Source organism: Macrotis lagotis, chromosome 4, assembly GCF_037893015.1.
Source record: "Macrotis lagotis isolate mMagLag1 chromosome 4, bilby.v1.9.chrom.fasta, whole genome shotgun sequence".
Lineage (NCBI taxonomy): Eukaryota > Metazoa > Chordata > Mammalia > Peramelemorphia > Peramelidae > Macrotis > Macrotis lagotis.
This window is the reverse complement of record NC_133661.1, coordinates 41136642-41155859: the sequence shown is the minus strand read 5'-3', so window position 1 is coordinate 41155859 and position 19218 is coordinate 41136642. Positions and strand designations below refer to the sequence as shown.

At 38.4% G+C, this 19218-nt stretch overlaps 2 protein-coding genes across 2 annotated transcripts in view; one reads left to right on the top strand and one right to left on the bottom strand.

Moving 5' to 3' along the window:
- The first annotated feature begins 7358 nt into the window (after window positions 1-7358).
- On the top strand, window positions 7359-8838 carry LOC141520779 (vacuole membrane protein 1-like). The gene is given in 4 exon segments (XM_074232612.1): window positions 7359-7610; window positions 7612-7755; window positions 7757-7848; window positions 7850-8838. Coding segments are annotated over 4 exon segments (1218 nt in total). The 5' UTR covers window positions 7359-7511; the 3' UTR covers window positions 8733-8838.
- Window positions 8839-18584: 9746 nt separating this feature from the next.
- PKD2L1 (polycystin 2 like 1, transient receptor potential cation channel) overlaps window positions 18585-19218 on the bottom strand; it is a 29793-nt gene continuing 29159 nt past the window's right edge. The window contains 1 exon segment of the mRNA XM_074236325.1: window positions 18585-19058. Coding sequence (XP_074092426.1) covers window positions 18849-19058 — 210 coding nt within the window. The 3' untranslated portion in view covers window positions 18585-18848.

Sequence of the window (19218 nt, the reverse complement as noted above, 5' to 3'; positions counted from 1 at the left end):
CTGCAATATTCAGTTTAAAAACACCGGGCCCAAGGTCATCCTGTAGATTGCCCTTCCCTGTCTTTCCTATATGTGCCAACCTGCCAGGCCACAAGTCACCAAGTCATTTGTGAGAAGCCTAGTATCTCTTTACTTTTCAACTATAGGAAACCTTTGGTTCCCCCAACTCAATATCCAAGCAGAGTCTTTGGACTCTATCTCAAGCCAGTCTTGAGGTCACCCCTACTCCCCCCGCCCTGGCTCAACCAGAGCCATTAATAGACCTTCTTCCAAGTTTGGTGAAAGCTAGGAGAGAGAACCCCGCCCCCCCCAACCTCAACTGCATCTAACCAAAGTCTAGTGGGGCTCTCCCTGCTCTCTCCCAGACTCGTGTAAGCTTTGAAGGAGCTTCCTCCCATTTGTACATCCGGCTCTCTGTGACCCTACCTCAGAGCCTAGCCTGCCTTAGGGGATCCCTTTCTCTCTGACCTCGCCCAGGCAGAGCTGTGGGCTGCCCAGGCTTGAGCTGTGAGCATCAAATCTTCCATCTCTTCCTACCCCCCCCCAAGCCCTGAGGATTGGGAAGGTCCCCTGAGCTGGACCTAAGCCAAGGTTCCCATCTCCCATCTCCCTTCCTATATTCCTTCTGCTCAGCAAGTTCATCTTACCACCACACTAGGGTATTGTTCTCCCTGCTCTGGTCTTTAAAAGTCCCTGAGCAAACCTAAATCCACCCCCAGCCCTCAAGCCTTAGTCTGCAGTGTCCCTAAAGTAACAACCTTCTCCCTCCACTCCCATCTACAGGACTTGCTAGATTGAGCAATCCTCTCTCCCAGCTACCACCTTCAGCAGACTCTAGCCCAACTGTCCACCCCAACAATTCTAGAATCCACTAGCCATCAGGTCAACTGACAGCCCCTACAGAACCTACCAGGCCAATCACCATCACTGGGGAGATAACACACATAATTCCATGTGGATTGGAATGTATGTCTGGACAGACATGTATACATATATAAAAATGTATACACATATACATAGGTGACCCTATGTAATAGCAGTGATCATTATGGGCATTTATATGACACTTTAAAGTTTACAATATAATCCAAAGGGGTAAAGGGCACTAACAGATATCCCTTTCCTACTGAATTGTGTGTCCTTGGGGCATCCTGTGGCCATTATCTTTCCTATTTTTTTCTCCAGAGCCCAGTCACACCAGCCCCAGCTATTTCATTTATGCTCTCTGAGTAAACTGCTCCAGTTAGAAGCACTTTCCTCTGATCCCAGGCCCTGCCCGTGGATTTATCTGCTGCCATCTAGGGCCATGAGAACCCATGCTGTACCAGATCCATTTTCTCACGGCTCAGTTGTCCAAAATCATCATGGAGAATTTTTTGGAGTCAGACCATACTGGCTTTAGGATGAGTTGTAGGCAGATATCCTCCTCTGTGGCATAGTGCCAGCCTCCTCAACATGATCCGTGTTGGATAAGGCTTAGAAGATCATTGCCCAGATATACTAGGAATGAATCTCTTCATACCTTGTCTGGAAAGTTATCAATGTCAGCTCCCTTCAAAATCAAGAACTCCAATTTGCAGACAGCTTAATCATTCCCTCTTTTGGTGAGCACTTTATTAACAAATGTTTAGGTCTTTACTCTGATGTTGTAAAACTGTACCACCTCCAAAAAAAAATAAAACCACCTGTGGCATGAGTGACATGTTCAGATGGGTAAAATTGTACTCAACATTGATGCATTTGTGAGGAAACTAAGCAAGTCCTCTGTAATGAAGGTTCTGCACAACTCTTCACTAATAAACAGTGAACCCCAGAAATGTCTTCAACTGATGATCCTTCTTCAGATATGACCAGATAAAGGGACTTTTTGTCTTCTTGGGATTAGTACTCACTCACTGATGAAATGCTAAGGGACCCAGGTAGACTTCAAAAGAGTTGAATAAGAAAATCATAAATAATAGAACAAACATGTTAATCTGATCTGGGCACCCCTGAAGATGACTGGGAGAGAAGAATTAGCAGTTAGCAGCAAAACAGGATAAGTGAACAAAGGACATCAGCTGCTGCCAACTCAATGGGAGAGCATTCCAATAGATGACAGCAATCAATCAATATTTTGTAGTTGTTCAGTCATATCTGACTCTTCATGACCCCATTTGGGGTTTTCCTGGTGGAGATACTGGAGTTTACCATTCCCTTCTCCAGCTCATTTTACACATGAGGAAACTGAGACAAACAGGTGACTTGTCCAAAGTCATACAGGTAAGTAAATGCCCGAGGCCAGATTTGAATTTAGGAAGATGCGTCTACCGGACTCCAGGCCTAGCACTCTATCCACAGCTTCCTGACTACCCCTAATAAACATTGGGGCTATTATGTCTCGGGTCCAAACTAAGCACTAGGAAAACAGAAAGAAGCAAAAGATGGTCCCTGCCCTCTAGGACTTAACAGTTTAATGGTGGAGACAGCATGCAAACAAATGTCTACAAAGCAAGCTCTATGCAAGATAAATAGAAAATAATTAACAGAAGGGAGGCACTAGAATTAAGATGGGATAGAGAAGGCTTCCAGTAAGAAAAGGGATCTTAATTAGGACTTAAAGGAGGTCATGTTGGTCAGTGGACAGAGCAGAGGAGGGAGCTCTCCAGGGAAACAACAGCAATGCCAACTTGAGATATGTGACAGGTTGGGGGGGGGGGGGTGAAGGGAGGAAAGGGAGGGAGCAGGAGCCAACTAGACTGAGACCCTTTCCCACCAGGTCCAAAAGAGTGTGTCCTGTTGTAGAGGCAGATTATTCTTGGTATTTTGCTCTTCTGTTGAACTAAATGTCTTTCTTTTGGGTTAATGTATTCCATCTGGTCTGACAAAAAGCATTGTTTGAGGTCATGGGATCTGTGGTTTTAAACCAAACTTAAATCAAACTCAAGACATAGGGCCATTTTGTTGACTTTCTCAGACTATCATTTCATTCTTTAGGTACCAGAGAGACTCTGAAATTTAGCATCTCTGCATCTGACCCTGAAAGGCTCAATGATCCTCTGATGTTGGTTAGCACAAGCCTCCACTTTCTTGTAAGTTGACTCACAGAGGTGTAGATTGTTATGGTAATCTGGTACCAAACCATGTCCTTGTCTACAGACCTCTTCCAGCATTTTGAAGAGGTTGTAATAAGACATTATAGTCAAACTCTTAAGATGTTTTCTGAGTCTAGAGAAACCAGAGATGCAGATCTGTCCTATCACCCATGCCTCCCTTGGCTAATTCCAAGCATACAAGATGTAACCTTCTCACTCAGTCCATAGAAACTTGGTCCCCTTGGTAGGAGGTTCAAATGTACTTTTTAAAGTGATTGGATTATAGTTGTCTCTTGTTATCCACTATCCAACCCAACAAAATACTACACCTTTCGTCTTTATTATCATTTTTGCATAAGATCCCAGAAGACTAAGTGGAAAGGATCCAGGAAAGGTTGGTAAAAGAGGATCAGTTGAATAGCACAATGGATAAAGCACTGGACCTGCAATCAGGAAGACCTAGCTCCAAATCTAGCCTTAGACACTTACTAGCTTTGTGACTCTGGGCAAGTCATTTGACCTCTGTTTGTCTCAGTTTCCTTACTTGTAAAACAGGGAGACCCACCTCTCAGGCTTGTTATGAGAATCAAATGAGATAATATTTGTAAAAACAGCATACTATCTGGCACATAATAGTAATGCTTATATAAATGTTATCTACTACCTTCTTTCTGTTCCTTTTTTTCTTTTCTGTATCTTGTCTTTCTAGTTACACTGCCTCTTACCCTCTATTATCATCTCTACTATATTATCTATCTGGTCTGCCTTTCTGTCTCTATTTCTATATCTCTAGATTGATCTATATACCTATTACTATCTCTCTGTAAATCTCTAGATACATATAGATACACTATCTATCCATCTATCTGTCCATCCATATCAGAGCTGTCTAAAAGTAGAATGGCCTGCCTTGCATTATATTGGGTTCCCCCCATCTCCAGATTTTCAAGTATGTTATAGAGAGGATTCTTGTTCCTCTGAAGACGCTCAGTTCTGTATATGGTCACAAGGTGGCAGCTCAAGTACAATCTATGGGTTAGTAGCAGCCTGATGATCAGGAGGCCCAACCAAGGAAAGGAGTCCATTTTAACACCTGTCAGAGCATTCAGAAAGGAGGGACCAGGATGAAAAGTGAGAGCCAGAGATAGATCAGATAGATCAAGGGAGGGTAGGAAAGGATGTCCCAATGAATCAGAGTATCCTGGAAGCTGCATGGGACCTGACCAGAGCTCTAGTGGGAATAATTCCACAGAGGGAGAAGATGCAAGCTCTGTTCTCTGTCTCTTGTCCTCTGGTTCCCAAAGAGGGTGGCTTGGAAGGAAAAGACTTAAAAGACATTTATTAAGCACTTACTGTGTGTAAGACATTATAATAGAGTGTGTAGTAGAGATAAAGAAATGGAGCCTTTAAGAAAAAATTCTCATAACCAGTTTCCAATTATGGGGGGAAATAATGCAAGGTGACTCCTTAGGTAATTACTATTTACAAGACAAGTACAAATAAAAAAGATAAAAAAAATGACACAATCACTGTCTTCTGGTTTAACCTCCTATGAAGGGTGTAAGACATAAACACAGATGAGTAAAATCATATATAAGGCATGAGGGAGAAAGGGGCAGACAAGACAAAATGCTTTAGAAATTTGAGATTAGGCTTCCCAGAGAATTATGACACCTGAGCTCTCACCTTGAAGGACCAGAAGAACGTAAAGGGTAGGTGTAAGGAGGGAACTGGCTTGACTTAGGTGAATATCCCAGATTAGACATAGAAAGTCAAGGTTGTAGAAAACAGGCTAGCATGGTTGTCATGGGAAACAAAGCTCAACAGGTAGCTGGGAATCAAACCAAGGAAGGCTGCCATGCCAGGTTAAGTAAGGACTTCTGTGCTGTGACAAATTATTCCAGGACCCATTCTCTAGATCTATGCTCATATCTCCATCCCTGGTTTGGGCCAGTTTCAGAGTCATACAACTTTCCATTGGAGGCTCTGGATGGAAAAGTCATAACTACTCAAGGCCATGTTACAGGCAGATCAGAGAGAGAGAAAGAGAGAGAGAGAGAGAGAGAGAGAGAGAGAGAGAGAGAGAGAGAGAGAATTCATTTTCAGGATACCTCACCCTTTTGATTTTTTTAATTGTTGCTTAACTTTCCCAAAATAATCCCAAATTAATGTCCCAGCCAGACTGTGACCTTCCAAAGACAGGGATGTGTTTGGTGTCTTGTGAGGTCCCAAAGGTCAAGGATGGATTCAGTGTCCAGTGAGGTCCCAAAGTCAGGGTAGTTGGAGTCAATGCTTTTTCTTTCTTCTTTTCATTTTCTTGCACTTAATAGTACTTTATTTTTTTCCAATTACATGTAAAGGGGGCATCTAGGTGGTACAATGTATAGAGCACCAGCCCTGGAGGCAGGAGGACCTGAATTCAAATCCAGTCTCAGACACTTGACACTTACTAGCTATGTGACTTTGAGCAAGTCCCTTAAAACCCCTTTGCCTTGCCAAAAAAAAAAAAAAATACACATAAAGATAGTTGTCAATATTCATTTTTGTAAGATTTTTGAGTTCTAAATTTTTCTCCCTCCCTTTTCTCCCCCTCCATTTCCTCATCCCTAGGGTGGGGAGGATTGAACTAGATGAACTCTAGTCCATCCTTGAGATCTTTTCAAGCTCTCGAAGTATAAATCTAGAGTGATCCTTAAATATGCACCTTCCCACAATGACTCTGCAGTCACAGAGAGCAGGCTAAAGTAAGAGGCGAATTAAGTTCAAGGTCAAAGTTTGCTTCTGATTTTGTACCAACTGTGAAGTGCAAGACCAGCCTGGGCCCACATTCAAGGAAACATTGATCTTGTAGGATGGGAGACCAATGCCCAAGAGTGTTTGAGTGAACCCTACAATGTCTCAGGCATATTAAACTTGAGGTGGACATCCAGGGTGGACTGATGGAGTCTGGGAAGGCTTCATGAAGGAAGTAGTCTTGGAACTGAGATGGATAGATTTGGATAGAGGGGGAGGAAGAGGAGAAAGAGGAAGTGAAGGAGAAAAAGGAGAGGAGGAAAATGGAGAAGAGGAGAAAGAGGGAGTGGTGGAGGAAGAAAAGGAGAAACAAGTGAAGGAGGAATAGGAGGAAAAAGTGGAGGAGGAGAAGAGGAGAACGAGAGTGGTGGAGGAAGAAGAGAAAGGAAAAGTGCAGGAAGAATAGGAGGAAAAAGTGGAAGAGAAAGAAAGAGGAAGTAAAGAAGGAACAGGAGAAGGAAAAAATGGAGAAGAGGAGAAAGAAGAAAGAGGAAGTGAAGGAGGAACAGGAGTAGAGAAAAGTGGAGCAGAGGAGAAAGAGAGTGGTGGAGGAAGAAGAGGAAAAAGGAGAAAGAAGTGAAAGGAGGAACAAGAGGTAAAAATGGAAGAGAAAGGAGAAAGGAAGTGGAAAAGGAGAAGAAAAGAAGGAGGAGAAAGGAAAAGGAGAAAGGAGAGGAGGAGAATAACATGAGTAAAGACAGAAAGGATCAATCTTGGCATATCCAGGGAGCAGGAAAACAACACCAGTCTGGAGTTAGACAGGGTAGGGCACAAAGGTAACCTTGAAGGATTTACTCAACAGAACCAAGAGAACACTGTAGACTCTAACAGCAACGTTGTATAATTGATCAACTATGATAGACTTCTCAGCAACACTAGAAACAAAGACAATTCTAAAAGACTCGTGATAAAAAATGCCATTCACATCCAGAGAAAGAACCATGGAATCTGAATGTAGATCAATGCATACTATTTCCATGTTTTTTGTTATTGGTGTTTTCTTGTGGTTTTTCCCTTTTGTCCTGATTCTTCTTTCACATCATGACTAATATAAAAATAAAAATGTTGTGTGTTCTTCATTCTTGAAGAAGACCATGACATCAGGGAGGTGATGCCAAGACAGCACATGAATTGGATTTGAGTGTGGTGGGGGGGGGGGGGCTGTGCTAAGTCACCAGCCTCACTTTCTCCTCTGGAGCCATGTGGGTCCAGTGGCCAGATATGAATCCAGATGACTGGAGATGACCCTGGATGTGAGACAATCAGGGTTCAGTGACTTGCTCAGGGTCACCTAACTAGTAAGTGTTTGAGGTTGGGTTTGAACTCAGGTCCTCTGAACTTTTGGGCTGGTGTTCTATCCACTGCCCCTCCAAGAGCAGTTAGATGGCACAGTGATATTGACCCTGAAGTCAGGAGGACCCAAATTCAAATCCAACCTCAGACCCTTACTAAATGTGCGGCCTTGGGCAAGTCACTGAACCCTGACTACCGAAATGGGGAGAGGGTCTTCCAGTTGGCCCGAGCCCATCAGCAGGTGTGAGAGTCAGCGAGGATCCTCCCTCGGAGCCGGAGCCGGAGCCGGAGCCGGGGCCGGGGCCGGAGCCGGGGCCACCACTGGATCCTCAAGAGTAGCTGATCTATGAAATGGCAGAGAATGGAAAAAATTGTGAACAGAGACTTACAGGGATGAACAAGGAACAGCACAATGGAAACTTCACAGATCCCTCTTCACTGAATGAAAAGGAAGAGAAGGGATCGAGAAGAAAGGCAGAATATTGTCCTGTGGAGGCAGCCACTAATTACCTTACAGCATTTTTTTCTGGAAATCCTAATAAACTTAAAGGAATGGACCATAAAATTATGGCATTGCCAAAGCATTGTGGTGTCTTTTTTTATTACTGCTTGCTGTGCTTACAGCTACATATTATATTGAAGGAACACATCAACAGTATGTGAGATACATGGGAAAAAAGATTCTTTGGTGTGTTTAGGGTAGGCTTAGGAATTCTGTCTTCTGTTGGGCTTGGAACAGGTCTACATACTTTTCTGCTTTATCTGGGCCCACACATAGCTTCCGTTACACTAGCTGCTTATGAATGCAACTCAGTTAATTTCCCAGAGCCACCGTATCCTGATCAAATTATTTGTCCAACTGAAGAGGGTATTGAAGGATCTATTTCTTTATGGACCATCATGTCAAAAGTTAGGCTTGAAGCCTGCATGTGGGGAGCTGGAACAGCCATTGGAGAACTAACCCCTTATTTCATGGCCAGGGCAGCTTGGCTGTCAGGTGCTGAACCTGATGATGAGGAATACCAGGAATTTGAAGAGATGCTGGAACATGCAGATTCTGCACAAGACTTTGCATCTTGGGCTAAATTAGCACTTCAGAACATGGTACAGAAGGTTGGATTTTTTGGAATTTTGGCCTGTGCCTCAATTCCAAATCCTCTGTTTGATCTAACAGGAATAACATGTGGACACTTTCTTGTGCCCTTTTGGACCTACTTTGGTGCAACCCTTATTGGGAAAGCAGTAGTTAAGATGCACATCCAGAAACTCTTCGTTATTATAACTTGCAGCAAATACATAGTAGAACAGATGGTGGCTCTCATTGGGGCTGTCCCCAGTCTAGGTCCTCCTCTGCAGAAACCTTTCCAAGAGTACTTGGAGGCTCAACGACAGAAGCTTCATCACAAGACAGAGGAGGGTATGCCACAGGGGGAAAACTGGTTGTCCTGGCTGTTTGAAAAGCTAGTCATTGGCATGGTATGCTACTTCATCCTGCCCATCATCAATTCCATGGCACAAAGCTATGCCAAGCGAATCCAGCAGCAAATATACTCAGAGGAAAAAAACAAATGAGGCCAAGAGATACCATTTAACATGCCCATTCACAGAAACTATAGTTAATGGGAACTATCTAAATTGGCATTATTGTAAACAGGGAAAAGGGGGAAAAAAATCAGCTCTTTTCCAAACTAGTAAATTTTTTTCTGAGGTGGCGGGTGTAAAGAAAAATTTTGTTCTTTAACTATTAGTTCATACTTTTCATTGACAGACTTGTATTTAAAAGTAAGATATGTAGTCTTAATTCAGTCTGAGTTGGGTTTTCTGAGTTGAATGGTGTGTCGCATTTAATTTAGTTACTTCCAAAATTAATGCATTGCAGTACAATTAAAGACTTCAAGCCACCCCGTTTCAAAACAATTTCCTTTTTCATTAAATATATCAAGTTTATTTGGCTTGGCATAAGTAGATCTTTTCTTTTTCTAAATCATCAAAATGTATATAAATAATAATAGATTGGAGAACAGTCTTGCATGTCTATCATGGTGATATTTAATATTCCATCCTGCCCAGCCCTTCTTTCTTGCCCACCCAGGGGAAAAAATGTCATTTTATGACGCACTGCACACCCCTGGGGTGCCTTTTACATTTTAAGATAGTGTAAGCAAAATCTGGCTGGTGCCTCAAATAAACTGGCACCATTTTTTATTCTGTATATTTAGAATGAAGTCACCAAAAAAAAATCTTTATAAAGTCATCTTTACTCATTCCAGAATTGTGTCTGTCTTCTTGAGTGTTTTTTCACTGTCTTAATTTTTACCACCTGACTAGCATTTGCCTTATCCTGCCTTCAATCTCTTTCTCTCTTATCTCCAATTAATCTAAGAGAAAAAGCCAGTTCTTTGTCATCTTTTGTATTTTAAGTTATAGGCCTAAATAGTACTCAAGTTGGGCACTCTGCCTCACAATGAATCTAGGTTAGCAAGTTGCATTCTTAGTGTTCAGTTTGAAAAATGATTGTCTATTGATTAACTTAAATAGAAAAAGGTGTCATAACAGGCATGAAATTTAGTTTCATGATATCAGATCACATAAGAGGAATTAGTTCATTTATTTTAAATGTCACACCTATAATAATCCTTAAATTACAATAAGCTCTGATTCTAACGAACGTGAAACTGTGCCCTCCTCAAAAAAAAAAAAAAAAAAAAAAAAACCATGACTACCTCACATCTGATGCATTTCTGGCCACTAGATGGTTCTGAAGGAAAAAATGAGTCAGGAGACTTGGCATAGTCCCCTCCTCACTCAAATCCAATTGACGTGACTGTCATGGCCTTATCTCCCAGGAGTCCTGATCTTTTTGGAAAATGAAGAACAAACATCAATGTGGAAATATGTTGAAAAAGTTTGTACTTATTTAACCTATATCAAATTGCTTGATATTTTGTGGTGGGGGGAAGGGGGAGGGAAGGAAGAGAGGGAGAAAAATTTGGAATTCAAAATCTTACAAAAATGAATGTTGAAAACTAACTTTAACTGTAATTGGGGAAAAAGTACTATTAGGTGCAAAAAACTAAGAGAAAAAAAGAATTGCCTCCTACCATCCTAGAAGGGGATATCCAAACAATATCTCAAAGAAGGCATGTGTGAGATCAACAATCACACCAGGCCTCCTGCAATTTGCCAAGAACTACCATATCTAAGAGCAACTTATGAAAAAATTGTTCTGGTAGTCATTTTCCTTTTTCTTTTATATTGTTTAAATTCTACCTGTCTCGGTTTCTTCACAGTACCTTTCTCATAGGATTGCTGTAAGGATCAAATGAGAAAATAATTGTTGAGGGCTTAGCATCAGAAGGAGCTTAATAAATGCTTGTGTCATACCTTTTCTTCTTCCCTCCCAATATGTCACTCCTAAAGAACAAAAAAGTGTGTGGATGCATGGAGGGGAAGCTAATCTCACAGGTGTAGTGTTCCACACCCATAGCCCCCCACCACTGTCAAGTCCTTCTTGCATTTTTATTCCTGATGAACAAGAAGAAAAAAAAAAAGGAATGATGGGGAAAATGGAGGGACCTGATCCAAGTCGTATCAACAGCTCATTTTTGCATGTAATTTAGAAAAATAAAATACTAAAAAAAAAAAAAGGAAAATGGATAATAAGATAATTTCTGCTTCATTTACTTCATCAGACTTGGATTTTCTTAACTGAGTACTGCAATACCCAAAGTCTATGTTCTCATTATGTAAGTATTCTCTTAACACAGATTGCCACACATCCATCTTTGACCTTCTTGTATCACTTCTTTCTTTGTTCTTCCAAAAATTCCCTAAAAAATGGCTTTCCAACATATTGGAGAGCCTTCCTTGCTTCCTCTCATGAGGATTCCATTACCAATCTATCTTTTTTTCTCAAGTTCTTCTCATGTTTTATACTCATGATCTTTGTAACATTTCTCACTTTCTTTGGTGATGTATTGCAATCTACTCCCCCCCATCATGTGTCTCTCTGTTGCCCATTGGGTAATCTTCAATTTCTCCTTTTCAAAGACCAGAATGGTCCATGGATCACAGCCATATAACAACACTGAATGACTGTTGCACTGAAACAATGTGCTTTTGTTTCAGAGATAATTGGGGTTACTAAAAGAGCTTTGGAATTTTCCAAAGGATATCTAGGCAGTTCCCTTCTACTTGTTTAGTTCTGGACCCAACCCATTGTCAAATGACTTTACATATGAGAGTGCTTCGCAATAATGCTAGATCTTATTTGTATCTAAGGTCTATAAATTGATGAGGAAGCAGCTAAGTGGTCCAGTAAACAGAGTATCAGGTCTGGAGTCAGGAAGACTTATCTTCCTGAGTTCACATTTGACCTCAGACTAGCTGTGTGACCTTGAGGATGTCACTTACCCTTGTTGGTCTCAGTTTCCTCTTCTGTAAAGTCAAAGGAAATGGCAAACTGCTCCAGTGTCTCTGCCAAGAAAACCCTAAATGGGGTCATGAAGACATGAATGAAAAGCAACTGAACTACCACCTAGTCTGCCCATTGAACACATCTCCTAAATGATTTTTTTTTCCTAGGTGAATACTTAGACCAAACTCTTAAGAGTGGTTATTGATATTTTGGGGCTTGACCCCTCTTTGTCTTGAATTCAACACTAGATCTCTTTCATCATAATGATGAAAAAAATTTAATTGAAATTTTATTTTATTTCTCCAGTAGTTTTTCGGCATTCATCCATTTGCAAGTTTATGAGTTCAACAGTTTTCTGCCACCCTCCCTTCCCTCTCCCCTTCCACTGGCAGTGAACAGCCTGGTAAAAGTTGTACATGTACAATCATTTTTAGCATATTTCCATATTAGTCATGTTGTGAAAGAGGAATTAGAACTAAGGGGAAAGAAAAAAATGAGAAAGGAAGGAAGGAAAAGAAGTTTTTAAAAAAAGTGAACATAGTTGCATTCAGACTCCATATATGGATGGCATTGTCCAAAACAGGTCTTTTAGGACTGTCCTTGATCTCCGAACTGCTGAGAGAAGCTGCATCCATCCTAGTTGTTCATTATAATGTCATTATTAATGTGAACAAAGTTCTCTTGGTTCTGCTCCCTTCACTCAGCATCAGTTCCTTTAATTCTTTCCAAGCTTCTCTAGAATCTGATCATTCATGTTTTCTTCTAGAATTATAGTATTCCATAACATTCATATACTAACTTGCCTCAATTTCCAATTCTTTGCCACTACAAAAAAAAAGTGCTGCTATGGATAATTTTTTGAACATTTGAAAATTTTTTTATGATTTCTTTGGGACATAGCCCTAGTATTGGTAAGATCAATTTTATTGCTCTTTGGGCATAGTTCCAGATTGCTCTCCAGAATGATGGATCAGTTGACAAACAATGCTTCAATGTCTCAATTTTCCCACATCCTCTCCAACACTGATTATTTTACATTTTTGTCATCTTAGTCAATCTGATAGGTTACCTCATAGTTATTTTAATTTTCATTTCTATAATCAATATTGATTTGGAGCATTTTTATATAACTATATACAACTTTAATTTCTTCATCTGAAAGCTGCCTGTTCATAGTTTTTGACCATTTTTCAATTGGAAAAATAACTTTTAATCTTATACATTTGATTCAATTATCCATCTCTTTTAGAAATGAGTCCTTTATCAGGAAACACTAGCTGTGAAAGTTGTTTCCCAGCTTTCTATTCTTCTAATCTTGGTTGCATTAGTTTTATTAGTGCAAAAACTTTTTAAAATTTAATATAATCAAAATCATCCATTCTTCTATGTATAGTTTTCTCTATTTCTTGTTTGGTTATAAATTTCTCTCCTTTCTACAGATCCAACAAATAGAGTATTTCTTGTTCTCTTAACTGGTCTTTGATATCATCCTTTATGTCTAAATCCCATACCCATTTTGACCTGTTTGGGTATAGGGTGTAAGATGTTGGTCTATGTCTAGTTTTTGCCATATTATTTTCCAATTTTCCCAAAAGTTTTTTGTCCCAGAAGCTAATGTCTTTGGGTTGGTTCAAACAATAGATTATTATAGTCATTTCTACTGTTTCTTTTATACCTATTCTAATCCACTGGTTCATTACTCTATTTCTTAACCAAGCAGTTCTGATGACTACCACTTTATAGTATAGTTTTAGATCTGGCCAACTTCCTTTGCATTTTTTTCATTAATTCCTTTAATATTCTTGACCTTTTCTTGCTCCAGATGAATTTTGTTACTGTTTTTTCTAGCTCTGTAAAATGTGTTTTTGGTGGTTTGATTGGAATGGCACTTGAATAAGTAATTTAATTTAGGTGGAATTGTCATTTTTATTATATTATCTCAGTCTAATTGTTATGAGTAATTGATGTTTTTCCAATTGTTTAGATCTGATTTTATTTGTATGAAAAGTATTATATATATATATACATATATATATATACATATATATATGTATATATATATATATATATATAAAAGAGAGAGAGAGAGAGAGTTTCTGGATTTGTCTTGGGAGAAGGATTCTCAAGTATTTTATTTTACCTACATTTACTTTTTTTTTTTAGGTTTTTGTAAGGCAAACAGGGTTAAGTGGCTTGCCCAAGGCCACACAGCTAGGTAATTATTAAGTGTCTGAGACCAGATTTGAACTCAGGTACTCCTGACTCCAGGGCCAGTGCTTTATCCACTACGCCACCTAGTCACCCCTACATTTACTTTAAATGGAATTTCTCTTTCTATCTTCTGCCCTTGGGTTTTATTGTTCATATATAGAAATACTGATGATTTATGTGGGTTTATTTTATATCCTGCTACTTTGCTGAAGTTATTGTTTCAAATAGCTTTACAGATGATTTTCCAGAGTTCTCAAAATATATTATCATATTGTCTGCAAAGAGTAGAAATTTTGCTTCCTCATTGTCAATTCTAATTCCTTCAATTTCTTTTTCTTCTCTTATTGCTAATGTTAACATTTCTACTACTAAGTTAAATAATAATGGTGATAATAGCCATCCTTGTTTCACCCCTGTTCTTATTGGAAATGCTCCTAGTTTATCCCCATTATATGTAATACTTGCTAATAGTTTTAGATAGATACTGCTTATTATTTTAAGGAAAACTTCATTTATTCTTACACTCTCTAGTATTTTTTAATAAATGGAAGAAGGGTTGTATTTTGTCAACAGCTTTATCAGCATCTATTGAGATGATCATATGATTTCTGTTAGTTTTGTTATTGATATGGTCAATTATGTTAATTGCTTTCCTAATAATGAACCATCCCTCCCTACCTGGTATAAATCCTACCCAATTATGGTGTATCATCCTAGTAATAATTTGTAATCTCTTTGTTAAAATTTTTGCACCTATGTACATTAGGGAGATAGGCCTATAATTTCCTTTGTTTTGGCTCTTTTAGTTTAGGTATCAGCTTGGTGTCATAAAAAGAATTTGACAGAATTCTTCCTTCTCCTATTTTTTAGAATAGTTTATATAAAATTGTAATTAATTGTTCCCTAAACATTTGGTGGAATTCATTTTTAAATTCATTTGGACCTGGAGATTTTTTCTTAGGGAGTTTATTGATGGTTTTTTCCATTTCTTTTTCTGAAATTGGGTCATTTAAGTATTTTATTTCCTCCTCTGTAAATCTGGGTAGTTTATATTTTTTGTAAATATTTCTTTCATTTTACTTGATTGTCAAATTTATTGGCATAAAGTTGGGCAAAATAGCTCTAAATTATCATTTTAATTTCTTCCTCATTGGTGATGAGTTCATCCTTTCCATTTTTGATACGGGAAATTAGGTTTTTCTTCTTTTTTAAATCAGTTTAACTAAAGGTTTATCTATTTAATTGGGATTTTTTTTACATAAATTCTTAGTTTTATTTATTAGTTCAATGGTTTTCTTGCTTTCATTTTATTTTCTCCTTTGATTTTCAGAATTTTTTATTTGGTTTTTAATTAGAGATTTTTAATTTGTCTTTTTCTTGTTTTTTTTAGTTGCATGCTTAATTCCCTGATCTCTTTCTCTGTTTTATTCACATAAGCATTGGAGATATAAAATTTCCCCTAAAAACTACTTTGGCTGCATCCCATAAATTTTGGTATGATCTCATTGTTTTCATTGTCTTGGATGAAATTGCTGATTATTTCTCTGATTGTTGTTTGATCCACTCATTCTTTAAAATTAGATTAGTTTCCAATTATGTTTTGGTTCATCTTTCCATGGCCCTTTATTACATGCATTTATTGCATCATGATCTGTATTTAATATTCCTGCCTTTCTGCATTTGATTATAAGGTTTTAATACCCTAGTACATGGTTACTTTTGGTATAGATGCCATTTAGCACAGAGAAAAAGGTATATTCCTTTCTATCCCCATTCAGTTTTCTGCAGAGGTCTATGTTTTTTAAGTTTTCTAAAATTCTACTCACCTCTTATTTATTTTGTGGTTAGATTTATCTAGTTCTGAGAGAGGAAGGTTACAATCTCCCACTATTATAATTTTGATGTCTATTTCTCCCATAATTCCTTCAGCATCTACTCTAAGAATTTGGACACTATACCACCAAGTGCATATATGTTTAATAATGATATAATTTCATTGCTTATGATGCCTTTTAAGAAGTTTCCTTCCTTATCCTTTTTTTTTTGTTTTGTTTTATTTTTAGTTTTTGCAAGGCAATGGAGTTAAGTGGCTTGCCCAAGGCCACACAGCTAGGTAATTATTAAGTGTATGAGGTCAGATTTGAACTCAGGTACTCCTGACTCCAGGTGGTGCTCAATCCACTGCGCCACCTAGCCTCCCCTTGATTTTTTTTTTTACTTTCATTGAATCATAATATATTTGGCTCCAATCTTTAATCTTTCCCCTGTGTGTATGTCTCTGCTTCACATATGTTTCTTATAAAGAACACATTGTAGGATTCTGGTGTTTAATCCATTCTGTTATCTGCTTCTGTTTTATGGGAGAGTTCATCCCAGTTAAAATGACTAATTCTGTATTTCCTTCCATGCCCTCTTCCCCTGGTTATACTTTTCTCTTTCCTTTCCCCTTATACCTCTACCAATGTTTTACTCCTCTCCACCTTTAACACTTCTTTTTTAATTTTAGCTCTAACTTTACTTTAACTTTTACTTTTGCCTTCCCTTTTTTCAGTCCCCTTTTTCTTTCCCTTCCCTTTCCCCACCCCACTTCCCAGGAGGGTAGGATAGATTTTTTTGATGGTAGATTTTTAAACCAAATTGGGAATGTGTTATTCCCTCTTTGGGCCAAATCTGTAGAGTAGGATTTATTCAGTGTTCACACCCTCCCTTCTTTCCCTCCTCTATAATAGGTCTTTGTGCCTCTTCAGTGATGTTATTTATCCTCTAATGCCTGGTCTTTTTCTAATTTAAACGTTCTTTTCATGCCTTTCTTGTTTTAACCCTGTCTGGTACTTAAAACCCCTAGATCAAAATACTTCTTTTATCTGTCCTAATAGAAGTACCTTTCTTAAGGGTTGATTGATAAGCAACAATGCCTCTTAGTCACTGTCGAAGTACACTCCCTTCTTCCATTCCATTAAAAATACACATATCAAGAGACATAAATAACATCAAATTATAATCAATTTATAAGTGGTGAACATTTGGAAGACACATCTTTCCATTTTACACCTCACTTGATATCAATAATCAAAGTGTTTTTGGACTTCTGTCCTATTTTTCAAGAAATCTTATATAAATTTGACAGAAGGGAGACATTGTGAAAGGAGAACCTATAAAGTGATACTTTGTTTTACTTATAAATTGTTCTTGTTTTTGGTGAGGCAATACAGTTAAGTGACTTGCTCAAGGTAACACAGCTAATGAGTATCAAGTGCTTGAGGTCACATTTGAACCCAGGTCCTCCTGACTCCCCCTCCAGGACAGGTGCTCTATCCACTGCACCACCTAGCTTTCCTCGTATAAAATGATTTTTGAAAATCAAAGGTAATTGCCTATTTTCCTATCTATATAAAAATTTTATGAGCATAATCTACTTTACATTTAAAGGTCATCCTTGAAAAAGATATTAGAATGGAGAATACCATCTGTATCCAGAGAAAGAATTGTGGTGTTTGAACAAGGCCCAAAGACTATTACCTTTAATTTTTAAAAAATTATCTTCTTATGTAATTTTTCTATCTCTTATACTTTTTGTTTCTTCCTTAAGGATATGATTTCTCTCTCATCACATTCAACTTAGATCAATGTATACCATGGAAACAATGTAAAGACTAACAGACTGCCTTCTGTGGGGAGTAGGGAGAGGGAAGCAAGATTGGTGGGGTGGTGAAATAAATAAATAAATGAATGAATGAATAAATAAATAAATAACATCTTTTTTAAAAAAAAAGATATTAGAAGAAATTTTCCCAAATAATATGCCATAATAGAACCATACTTACCATCACAGAATTGACCAAAATAAAAAGAAAATATAAAATCTTACTATGCCAGGCTATTCCCCTTTTTTCTATTACATTCCTTTTGAATAGGAAATACACAGCCAGAACCATTTTTCTTTATTTCTTCTTTTTAAATTTTATTGAAATCTTTAGTTTTTACACTGTCATTTCTAGTGATGTTTATTTCAAATTCTTCCACCATCATCCAAGAACCTCTAGAACCATGTTCCCAGCCAACAATTCTCAATGATACCAAGGAGGTCAAATTTGCTTCCTCACACTAGGATCTCTAGTTCAGATTGATTATTATTTGAAATTTGGCTATTTGGTTATCTTAGACATTTGAGAATATAGCCTTTAATGCTTAGATATTGTCATCTGAATTACTGGGCAGTCTTAATGCTCTTCTCACTTTGATTGTAGCTACCTCTCTCTATAGCTAGTGATAAATATTCATGGTTAACTTTTCTCCTTCACTTTCCTTTCTAGTTCAAAACCCTTCTGAGACTTTAGGTAACTATATTTTTACCAGTCCTTGCTAATCTATTTCTCCATAAAAATCATGGTCTAAAAACCTAAATTCTATATGCAAAGGTCATCTAAAAACATGCAATTAGGTGGTCCAGTAGAGTACTGGTCCTGGAATCAGGAAGCCTCATCTTGATGAGCTCAAATCTGACCTCCAAAACTTACTAGCTGGGCAAGACACTTAACTCCATTTACTTCAGGTTCTTCCTCTTAAAATGAGCTAAGGAAGGAAATGGTAAACCACTCCAGTATCTTTGTCAATAAAACTCCAATTGATGTCTGATGACTGAACAGCAATAATCCCAATTGTATTCTGTCATTTGTGATGACTATTGCAGACCTTTTCTGTAGCCCCCCAACCCCTTCTCTGATTTCTGTTCTTCATTCCTACCTTAAACCACATCAAGAGACAACATTAAGGAAGGAGATTTGTTTTCACTTTATTATACATTTTATTGATTCTTTTCTGCTAAACAGAATAGAGGACCTTTCCCCAGGTATGAACCATGCAGTCCACTCAGGACCAGGACCACAGCACATGAGTTTACATGGAATAGGAGACTATGGTGGGGTGGCACCAATCACTTATACATGAAAGAAAGACAAAAGTCAGAGCTACACTCAGCACACTATCCAAAAACACAGGAAACTACCCATAGAGGCAGGCACAGAGAGAGTTCATACATTGATAGGGATGGGAAAATTATACTAGAAATGAATAGTGTCTTGAGAGAGGTCCTCTGAGAAGGCCATTTGTGGTGGGACCAGGGGTGGAGATAATTGCTGTGATGTCCCTGTCTCCCCAACTTTTTCCCCATCTTGGGTTTCCCAGAGGCCTAGCTCTGGAGTCAAGGTCAAGGTTGGAGTTAAGGTCAGCATGGGGGGTGACTGAAGCTGCTCCCAGACAGACTGTTCTCCCTGAGGGAGTAGGAGGGGGAATGGAGAGAAAAAGTCATCGTGAGGATTACCTGGAATAAGAAACTTTGTCCCTACTCATTCCAGAAGCAACAAACTGCCCTTAGGAAAATTGAAGCCCCATGTTATTCTCCTTTGAGATGTGACAAGGTGAGGAAGACAT